The sequence below is a fragment of the Triticum dicoccoides genome, chromosome 7B (assembly GCF_002162155.2).
Source record: "Triticum dicoccoides isolate Atlit2015 ecotype Zavitan chromosome 7B, WEW_v2.0, whole genome shotgun sequence".
NCBI classification, from domain to species: Eukaryota; Viridiplantae; Streptophyta; class Magnoliopsida; order Poales; family Poaceae; genus Triticum; species Triticum dicoccoides.
This window is the reverse complement of record NC_041393.1, coordinates 758,791,247-758,802,354: the sequence shown is the minus strand read 5'-3', so window position 1 is coordinate 758,802,354 and position 11,108 is coordinate 758,791,247. Positions and strand designations below refer to the sequence as shown.

General features: G+C 43.2%; 1 protein-coding gene and 1 pseudogene across 7 annotated transcripts; both read right to left on the bottom strand.

Annotated features, from left to right (window-relative positions):
- The window catches only part of LOC119339714, a 14,095-nt pseudogene extending 13,387 nt beyond the window's left edge, over window positions 1-708 (bottom strand).
- Window positions 709-3,588: 2,880 nt separating this feature from the next.
- On the bottom strand, window positions 3,589-7,154 carry LOC119335317. 7 transcript variants are annotated; one of them, XR_005161815.1, is made up of 6 exons: window positions 6,767-7,154; window positions 6,480-6,687; window positions 5,650-6,244; window positions 5,205-5,243; window positions 4,475-4,546; window positions 3,589-3,920 (listed from the first exon to the last, which is right to left on the bottom strand). XR_005161815.1 is itself a non-coding variant. In XM_037607452.1 (5 exons), the coding sequence occupies exons 1-5, from the start codon at window positions 6,872-6,874 to the stop codon at window positions 3,794-3,796; spliced, it is 624 nt and encodes a 207-aa protein (XP_037463349.1). In that variant the 5' UTR covers window positions 6,875-7,154; the 3' UTR covers window positions 3,589-3,793. The 7 variants fall into 7 exon arrangements, 2 of the variants coding, with proteins under 2 accessions (XP_037463349.1, XP_037463350.1); XR_005161814.1 differs by lacking the exon at window positions 5,650-6,244 and adding an exon at window positions 4,007-4,115; XR_005161813.1 differs by having other exon boundaries at window positions 4,475-5,243.
- Window positions 7,155-11,108: the final 3,954 nt, after the last annotated feature.

The following is an 11,108-nucleotide window of genomic DNA, read 5'->3' as shown; positions in this document are numbered from 1 at the left end:
GGAAGATAATCTGTTGTATTTGATTAACTTCTTAATTCACATATTTATTTTCAGTTTCCTATTTTAAATAAATTTGTTAAAATCATATCTATTTTATCTTTTTATTTCTTCTCACAGTTTTAAAAATAAAAAATGCAACATAATCTGTTGTATTGTATTTAACTTCTTAATTCACATATTGATTTTCAGTTTTCTATTCTAAATAACAATTTTAGAAAGTACGATGACCATGTAAAGCATGCATGACAAGTACCGTTCATTTATGACAATCGATGCATTTTCTAGGGTTTTCCTGGTGAAAAAAACCCTAAAACATTGCTCGGACGTGACGCAACATGCGTTTTGTGTCGGAATTTGTCCAGACCTTGCCTGTGCGTTCATATTGGCCATGCCCACATGGTGCCAAAAGTTGTGGTCATCTCATGCATGCCTCCACATGCATCTTGTGCAAACAGGACCATTCGGGTCACCCGAAAGGCAAGTGTGAAAGAGGTTTTTTTTCTCGTTCCAGCGAGTAAGCCCAAATTTTGTGCATAACGTAGGATGACCATGGCAAGCATGCATGGCAAGTACCGTTGATTTTCGACAATCGATGCATTTTTTTGGGTTTTCCCGGTGAAACGCTGTAAAACACTGCCCGAACGTGACACAATGTGCGTTTTGTGTCCGAATTCGGCCAGACCTTGCCTGTGGGACCACATTGGCCATGCCCACATGGTGCCAACTATTCGGATCTCCCGGAGGGCAAGTGTGGAAGATGGGTTTTTTCTCGTTCCTTCGAGTGAGCCTAAACTCCGTGCACAACCTAGGATGACCATGGCAAGCATGCATGACGAGTACCGGGTTTTCCCTGTGAAAAAACCGTAAAACAATGCCCGGACGTGATGCAGTGTGCGTTTTGTGTCTGAATTCAGCCAGACCTTGCCTATGGGACCACATTGGCCATGCCCACATGGTGCCAAAAGTTGGGATCATCTCATGCATCCCTCCACATGCACCATTTGCAAGGAGGACCATTCAGGTCTCCCGGAGGGCAAGTGTGAAAGAGGATTTTTTTTCCTCGTTCCACCGATTGAGCCCAAACTCGGTGGACAACCTAGGATGACCATGGCAAGCATGCATTACAGGTACCGTTCATTTCCGACAATCGATGCATTTTCTAGAGTTTTCACGGCGAAAAAACCATAAAACACTGCCCGGACGTGACGCAACGTGCGTTTTGTGTCCGAATTCGGCCAGACCTTGCATGTGGAACTACATTAGCCATGCCCACATGGTGCCAAAAGTTGGGGTCATATCATGCATGCCTCCACATACACCATGTGCAACCAGGACCATTCGGGTCTCCCGGAGGGCAAGTGTGAAATAGGTTTTTTTTTCTCGTTCCACCGATTGAGCCCAAACTCTAGGCACAACCTAGGATGACCATGGCAAGCATGCATGACAAGTACCGTTCATTTCCGACAATCAATGCATTTTCTAGGGTTTTCCTGGTGAAAAAACCGTAAAGCACTGCCCAGACGTGAAGCAACATGCGCTTTGTGTCCGAATTCAGCCAGACCTTGCCTCTGGGACCGCATTGGCCATGCCCACATGGTGCCAAAAGTTGGGGTCGTCTCATGCATGCCTCCACATGTACCATGTGCAAGCAAGACCATTCGGGTCTCCCAGAGGGCAAGTGTGAAAGAGGGTTCTTTTCTGGTTCCACCGATTGAGCCCAAACTTTGTGCTCACCCTATGATGACCATGGCAAGCATGCATGACAAGTACCGTTGATTTCTGACACTCGACGTAGACTCTCACGTTAGGGTTTAGTGTTTTACTGTATTTTCACATGCGGTAAATCAACAAAAAATGACATGCGTGCTTTCCATAGTGCTCTGAGTGTGTGGATACAAATTGGGCTCATTTGGTATATGTTAAAAGTTAATTATTTTAAATACATGTAATTCACAAATTGAATTATTTTTATTTCATTTTTTAGGGTATTTATTTGTGAATGGAATTTTTTTAGTGTATCTTTTTCTGTTTTCTCAGTGAAATTATATTTTTGAAGGGTACATTAGTAATTTGGTGGGATAAAAGTTGAAGTGGCCCACGTCCGGAAGCCCACAGTTGTGGAGTATTCCATGCACGTCGATCACCGGAATATTCCCACGTCGATCAAGGGAGTAGTTGCCATATTGTTACACTTTTTCAGGTTGGTGCTAACCCCAATCTCCCTAATCCCTCGGTGCGAGGAGCACATACTGCCTCCCGTCTACAAAGGAAAAGAAAGATTTCCTCAAAAAAAAAAGGAAAATAAAGATTCTTGACGTTACGGAGACCAAGGAGATTTCCCTCTTATATAGTTCCCATAACCTCGTGCATCTCACCTCCTATCCTCGCGTCCGACGAGTGCTCATCGCTCACATCCGCCTTCACGTGTTGCTGCCGTTGACGAACTACATCCACACCATATCGTCCCCTACTTCCATCTTCATCTTACGTGCAAGTAATTTGGCTGCCATACCCCGTTCATAGCAACATAGGTTGTGCGTGTTTTATCTAGGTTTTGCAGATCTGTTGTAATTAGGTGTGTTCGATTACATGCGTTCCAACCATATGGCATAGATGAATTTGATCTATTCTTTTTTCATGGTACAATATTTTTGTTTCCCTATCCGGCTAGATCTACTTAATCTCTCACGAGCTTTTAGGTCAGATTGGTTATTGTTCATCTTTGTGATTCGTTTGTTTCTCGAGCCCATCTTGTTGTTCTCTTTCTTGCTACCGATTCCCCCTTCCATAGGTTTGACCACTGCCATACATGAGGGGTAGTACATGTAGTTAGTTTTTGTATGGACGACCCCATCAGTAGAGCCAACGGTCCATGTTACTTTCCAACGATATTGCATGTTTCTGATGTGCCAGCTCCGACGAGCAGCGGTCGTCTAAAGTCGTTTTTACACGCTGATTTAGATGTACTCGGTCAAGATTACAATGTTTGCTGCTGTTGTTTAAGAAAAACTATGTTGCCAAACAAGGCCTTACTATTGCCACCCAAATCTGAGGTCTTTGATTACCATAGTTTAGGAAAAACAATGTTGATAAACTAGGCCTACTATTGCCACCCAAACAATTCGGTGCAGATGGGTACACTGTGAAAAACTATACGGTTTATTAAAAATTTGAAACCACAGTATTTTTTGCCAACTAATAAGAATTATGTCACTACAACAGGACCACCCCTATAGCAACGGTTTTTTTCGTATCTAAAAGTCCATATATGCGTTGTTAGTATCTTTACCAACGGTTTGGGATGCGTAGCCTTATCCAGTGTTGCTAGCGCATAATGCAACGCTTATACTTTCGTTGCTAAAATGAACCGTTGCAAGAGTACAACACATAAAACCAAATTTCACAACACTTATATATGTTGGTGCTTAATATACAGGAATCCAAATCTCATTGCTTGGTAACAAGAATTTGCGACTAGTACATATATAATGTGAATATCTATAATCCCAGCTATTAAATTAATGTTCCACATAATGGTAATAATTATGTATATCAAGTGAGGAAAAAAAAAGGAATATACACAGGACGAAATCCGAAATCATATATTGGATAGAACTGCTGGATTACAATAGTAGATATTACATGAGGAACTTCATCCAATTGTGATACATAATCTAAATATTTTCTTGACATTAAAACTTAAACTGAAAGCATCCATCAACATCCCTACAACTTAACAAAAACTTAACTGAGGAACACGAACATCATCCAACAGGAACAACATCCCTACAACTTAGCTACAACTAAAAGCGTCTGTCGTCATTATCATCATCATCATGAACCAGAACAGTAGAACACCATCATCATCATTGCAGTATTCTTGCCACGCAACCATATAATCAGCCATATATCTTTTGAATCTACAAAGAAAATAACAAAATGAATTGTTAACACAGAATGCATTGACATGATGCAAGTAGTGATATAGGCACGATATGTCACGTACAAAGGTTGAAGGCAATGCAATCTTTGTTTTTCTGCATTACCGAGAATATTACACGTTTTACGACTCCGTACCAAATCTTCAGTATTCACAAGTGCCATATCAACATGCACTGCCGAGAATTCATTTGTAATTTCAGCACCATCAAGTTTACATTTAGGATCACGATATCAAAAAAAGAATACATTTAAGATCACAACTTACAACTATAGCAAGAGCTACGATCCCTGTTAGATAGAAGTGGAGACATGATACAATGGGAAATAAGGATAAAGCCATGTAATTGCACTGCTTATTAATCAAACCTTTTTATTAACAAAATGAAGTTATAGAGATGCAAATGAAATTTCAGTTTATTTCAGGAATATAAATAGAAGCACGGCCACTCTACAATAATGATTGCAAGTTATCATCTTTCAAGAAGTACAGTGCAAAAAAAAGGAGTACAATAGGGGAAAGAACTAGACGTACAGTTACTAAGCTGAAGGACAAACATGGCAAAAACCTTTATCTGATCTTTCGCTTCATAGCCTTGATGCTGACCTGCATACATGAGTAACTAAGAATCTATAAAAGAAGCTAAGAATTTATAAAAGAAGCCGCTCTGTTATCATTAAAAGTATACAATGAATGAGAATGGGCTGACACAGAAACTATAATTAGAACATAATTATAAGCCAGCCTTAAGGAATGAATCCACACCCTACTGTATGGCGTATACAAATCTACTATTCTCATTAGAATCAGTTTGGTAATACTGAAATGTTAGAAAGATAATTTTCTACTAATTTCCATCAATTTCTTCAATTGATTTCTGGCATCTTACTTCATTTGTGTTTCATAAACGTTGCCAAAAGGAAATTCATAGTAAGTTTTCTGTAGGAAGTTGTGTGTGTTTGGATCATATTAAAGTTATAATAATATCAAGACATGACACAATATTGTGTGGTATACAAAGAGCTAGAACTGCAAACCCATTCAAGAAATGATGACTCACTCCTTGCATAATTCTTAATACAATTTCATGGCCATAGTTGCATACAGTTTTTCCAAACCAATTCTAGCATAGAAGAAAAGGAACCCGGGGATATATTAAAGGTTTGCAAAAATCATGGAAACACATGATGACACATTGGCACAATAGTAAACTTGTGTAACACTCCAGGTTGCAAATATCTTCAGCTGGAATCATTAATGGTACCATAGCATCAATCTTGACTCTGCGCAGTTTGAGAGCTACCTACAGTAAAGAATAATTGACATCAAAAAAATTACAATTATAAAAAAGGATAAAACATATTAGAATATGACTGAATCCTATTTACATGGCTTGTCCTTACATGCATGGTTGCTGTTTAAGAACATAAGATTCAAGATATGGATTTATCCATGTTTGGCATTAGTTCTGGACATGTGTTTAAGTCAGTGACTGGTGTTGTGCATGTGGCGATTGTCCGTATATGCAACCTTCCCTATGATATGACACGACACTGGCGGAGCCTCATGGAGGCCAAAAGGGACTGCAACACGGTGGCTGTGAGTGTGACCATTGGTATGAGAAACAAAGATGACCTGCAGTGCACCGTAGCAAGCAGGAAACCTGCAATTGATGGCATATCCATGGCCAGAGATGGCCGGAGCAATACCGTGTAGCATGCTGCAAGACCTATTGGTGCTGCCATGGCGCCTCCTCCAGTATCGGCAATGAGTCCTGCATCAAGCCCTTGACCTCGTGTGCGCGGGCTGCAGGGTCGTCGCGGTCGCGACCTTGTGCCGCACCAATTGTCTCTGCTCCTTCGGCGGCGAGATCAACACATTGAGAATGTCCCTCAGGCCGCGACGTGGTGACCGTCGTGCTCGACATTGCTGCAGGCCGGTTGGCTGTGCCAATGCCTTTGATCGACGAGGCATGTCGCTGCCGGCGGGTCGGCTGTGTCAATGCCTTGATCCACAACGCATGACTCCGAAGTACTCATTTTGCATGCTTTTATTCTATACTCCATTACAGTCTTGGTTTTCTTGAATTATGGCTGGAAATAATTTGTCTGTCGTTCTTGCATACGTGAGTAGCAGCTATACTTCCGGTTGAAAAATAACACCTCCATATACTCGTCTACTTCTGTTTGTGAGCAGTGTTGAAAAAGAATGAACCATCAGCTGACACTGCTCCTAGTAATGCGTATTTTGTTTTTAAAAAAATGGCCCCCTCTTGGTTTCTTCACTTCTTGCCACGCTCCGCCACTGCCAAACAAATGCTTTTAATCTAAGCAGCAGGCAGACATAGATAATCAAGAAAACTGACAGAACGAAGAGGTTACTAAATCCATAGTTTCAGGTTGATCAATTATCTTGATGCTTTTTGGGTGAGGTCGCATTGGATATATTCAGATGTCTAGTCGTGGTTATGCAACACACATGTAGAAGGTTCAGCCTTAACTCCCAGGGATAGTTCGAAGTCCAAGTCATGGTCACATACCTAGCCTCGTCCGACTCGACATACAGCGCCATGTTGGCCACGTCTTCCACCTCCAGCATCGTACCATTGAGTTCGCTTGGCGATGTATTCCTTTTCCACTTCCCGCCTCAGTGCATGCTCGTCGACGCCGAGGCACATCTCGTCCATTGACATCACCGTCAGTAGCGTCACGATGGAGTTCATACGCAGCCTGTTCCTCCCTGCACGTCTACAAGAGGAGAAAAAATAGAGGTTAGAGGAAGGGGGAGAGAAAGAGAGGATGAATCCAGGGGAAGGGATGAACTCACCGGAAGAGAGGAGTACCAGAGGAGGACGACCTGGCCACCGGCGCCGGAGCCGACGGCCGAAACCCTTGCCAGGGCAGGGGTAGCCGTGAGCAGCGGATCTAGTCGCATGGGACGGCGCCGCGTTTCGATGGGGACCTCGGGCTATGCTTCGTGATGGCGGGATTCGCCGGACGTCGCCTGAATTAGCGGTCGCAGATGGCGAGGAGGCGCGTGAAGAGAGCTAGAGATCGGACGCGAGAGGGATGGGTGGGTGGGGGATGCGATGGATCCAGCAGCCGCCGGAGCTGCGCGGTGGGATGAGGGGAAGGGAAGGGCCGGCGGCGAGGTGGATCGGAGGAGGGAGGTGTGGCGGCGATCTGGGAGAGATGAGGGGAATCGGGGGCTCTGTTTTTTGCGTCTCTCTCTCCTTTGCTCTGTTTTCCATATGTATAGGTCATGACAAATCTGCAACGCATATGGTACATCGATAATATGCGTATCTATTGAAAAATTCGCAACATGTAGTTAAAATGTTGTAGAAATTATGTTGCTTTATAGCAGGTATCCTTGTAGTGTGTGTTTTTAGCATACTTAGGTTTTTATTGCATGTATAAACCTCACGTTCAAGCATTTATAAACGCCACATATTCTTCTTTTGTTTGTTGTACTATAGCATTTGTAAACAAGTTTTTTGTTTTTTCAACAGGATGGACGAACTGAACGGAGAAATTGTGTGTGCGGTAGAAAAATGGTGCAAACTGATGATCGCTCTGTCTAGCGCTCAATGGCTAGACTCGCCGAAACAACATTGCGTAGCATGATGCAGATGCCATCGATTAAGATGCGTACACTTTTGATAAGGTACATGGTTGAGATTTTTGAACCCACCACGGGAAGATTCATTGTAGAAGAGATGGTTGGTGAGGTGTCTCTCAGTGTCGTGGACGTCGAGTGCATCTTCAACTTGGAGAACCTAGGACTATCGGCATCAGACATTCTCAATGAAGAAGGTGAGGACATAAAAGACCGGGTGCCGCCTCAATTTTTGAGTAAGTCTACAGGTAATATCGTCATCGATGATCTCATTGCGGACATAATTAAAAATAAATCCGCCGACAATGATTTCCTTCGGAAAGTAGTCCTTGTCCTGCTAGGAACAGTTCTTGCTCCCATGTCGAGCAAGATTGTCCCAAAACACTACTATGCGTTGGTGGACGATGTGAAACGTATTTCCAAGATTAATTGGAATGTGTTCACCCTCGGTGTTCTCCTCGACTGCCTTCGCATTATGAGGAAAGGCAAACACCTCCGTCAATGGCAGAGGGAAAATTTAGCAGGTACACCTACCAGACTTAATTATAACATTGTAAATTTTCTTAAACATACCAAATTTATGTTATGTATACTAGTAACTATTAATCTTTTTATTTATGCAATACTTGTACTGGGAGAAGATGCAACCTATGGAAGGTGATTGTGTTTTCAATCCAAACTTGTGCATTCAACCTCTAATGAGAAAGTGGACTGAAGCTGCAGCTAGTAGGAGAGATCATTTTGATTATGACAACAGTCGCGGCCATGGTAACGTCAAGGTATGTCAATGCGTTTTGTCAATCTTACATATTTTTTAAGTTAATAGCATGTTTGTTCTGCTTCATGAGATGTACTTGTATTTCACATGCAGGTGGAAGATAATATTACACAAGAATATAGGGAACAGGAGGGACGTGGAGTATGTGATGGCGAGCATACAGGAGCTCGGTATCAGGGACGTCCAGAATTGCTATGAGATTCGGTGCATTTAATGACTGAGCCGGTCGGCGGGTCCAGCGGGAGCACGGGAAGTGAAGATATACTGAACTATACTCATCCGACAGATGGGGCAGGGTTGAACGCCGTCGACGGTTCCTGGATGAGCCGTGGCTCGACGTTGTTGCCGGCGTCCTGATCCGTGGACCAGGTACGGTGGTTCCAGCTAGCGCCGGCAGTGCACGCAGTTAATGCAGTGGTTGGGCGACTCGGTGGATAAGGAATTGAAGTTGGATTTGTGTCTTACCACGGTGGGGGGAAAGGTGGAGACATTGACTCCGGCGACGGCGAGTGGGCGGTCCGGCGATCTAGCAGGGGTTCCGCCGACCATGGAATTCTTGCTGCAGCCAATAAACAGGTACGGATCTGCCTCGTGAGCTATTCTTTACCATGGTTCTGTGCTGATTTTTTTGGGACTGATCTACATTCTGTCCGTGAAATTTTTGCGTGGAATGATTAGAACTCTGCTTGAGGAGGTCAATGGAGCCCGTGCGGTTCCCAGTGGCCGCGCCGGCGGAGATTCCTGCTCCAGCCCCTACCGGGTCAAGTGCGGACGGCGAGATCTATCGGCCGGAAGCATCAGACGGGGACAAGGTTCAGGGGTCCGAGCACTCAATAGAGCAGTTGGACCCCAAGACACCAGGATGGACGCAAAGGTACTGAACCAGCAGCCTATAGATTGCATGATGAATTTGTAGTACCATTCTGCAACTGTATGAATGAGTTCTGCAAGTAGTTACAGATGAAAAGACGCTGGAAAATTATAGATAAGAAATTTCATTTTGGTCAAGGAAAAGTACATGACAGAATGCTTATTTTATAATATATGATTGCATCAGATTGACGATTTTAAGAAGATATGAGTGAATCTGTGTCGGTGAACACTCTGAGAATGATGGAGGATGTAAATTCATATCAATTGGCTGTAACTGTCCACCACTTGGTTTATTGGTGTTGACATTCTCTAAGTGAATCAATTGACTATAACTGAACCCATGCCTTATTGTCTGTGTGATGTGAACGTGCAGGGTGCGTGTAGGTGCTGCTGCTCCAGGAAGGCCTCCTTGTGCGGACAGGGTCACGGCGCTGGAGAAGACCGTGAGGGAGTTTGCGGAGCATCCAAGAGACATAGTTATGGTCCCAAAGATTGGAACAAGTTTCGACACCCTCGGGGAAGCATATGACTTTTACAATTTGTACTTCTGGGAGAAATGATTTGGTATTCGTTACGGAAAGAGCAGGCTGAATGTGAATAGGACAAAGTGTATGCAAGAGATCCTGTGTGGATGCGCGGTAAGATGAATGTTAGAACAGATTTATATTACCAATAATTAATGCTAGAAGACCTACATGGTGTATAACTTAAAAAGATATACTTTCCATTTCATAGTACTGAAGTGTTTCTGATTTCTATGTAGTAGAATTAAACCAGTTGACCATGTATGCGTAGCTGTTATCTGATAAACCAGTTACATCCTATTGAACTGTCTTCTCTGAATTATCTGAATATGTACTGGTCATGTTCAGCATGTATCTGGTTTGTTAGAGTGTAAGACGGTCTGTGCTGCGCATTTTAATTTGGTGTTGCTTGAATATGAATTTGTGCAGACTGAAAATATTAGATATTTTCTGCTTATGGCTTAATACTAAAATTGGGCTCTATTAATGAATCGATTTATATTGCCAGTAAATAAATTACATATTAGCTGAAGTGCACGTGACAGAAGCTGACTTGTTTGTTTGTCTGATCAGGGCAAGCCAATCGTTGAGAATACTCGTTCGTGCCGGAGTGAATGCCCAGCCCTCATGAGAGCAGGGTGTCACCCTGCTGGCTTGGCTCTCTCGGTGGGAGCAAGCCCACCCGGGTTCGAGTCCGGAGGTGACCCGGGTGCTTAGAGAATTTCTCCTATAAAAATATACCTCCAAGGGCTAGTCCTGGATGGTCTCATTTTTAATGCCCAGCCCTCATCAGACTCCTGAGGACAAAGGACAATGGATGGTACATAGCAGAGCATCGAGATGGGCACAACCATGCATTGTCAGAAACATATGGCCAGACCATAGACTGGTCGTTGCACAAGCATATTGACATTTACAGCCAGGATCTAGTTAAGCAGTTGAGGCAGAACAATGTCAATTTGTCAAAAGTCTACAACATTATTGGAAGCTTTTTCAGAAAGATGGAGAATGTGCCATTCACTAAGAGAGCTCTGCGAAATTTGTGTGGCAAGATAAGCCGGGAGCAGTCAGAAGATGATGTTAGGAAAACAATGGAAGTGTTTCATGATCTGTGCTCAAAGGATCCGCAGTTCACGTATCGAGTTCAGGCGGACAAAGAAGGCAGGATCAGCAACTTGATGTGGGCTACAGGTAACAGTAGGCTGCAGTACAACTTCTTTGGGGATGTCATCACTTTTGACACAACCTGTATGACATGCCATTTGGGTTATTTGTTGGAGTGAACAACCATTTCCAGAGTATCATACTAGCTGGTGTGCTAGTTTGGCATGAGACAGAGGAAACATTTGAGTGGGTCTTCTCGGAGTTTGTTAGG

Excerpts from the sequence above, each read along its gene's own strand:
- LOC119335317 (XM_037607452.1), bottom strand. The coding sequence starts at position 6,874 with ATGCGACTAGATCCGCTGCTCACGGCTACCCCTGCCCTGGCAAGGGTT. Across the intron at positions 6,688-6,766 it reads TCTGGTACTCCTCTCTTCCG|ACGTGCAGGGAGGAACAGGC; the intron begins GTGAGTTCATCC and ends CTCCTCTTGTAG. Across the intron at positions 4,116-4,474 it reads TGTCCTTCAGCTTAGTAACT|TGCATGTTGATATGGCACTT; the intron begins GTACGTCTAGTT and ends AATTCTCGGCAG.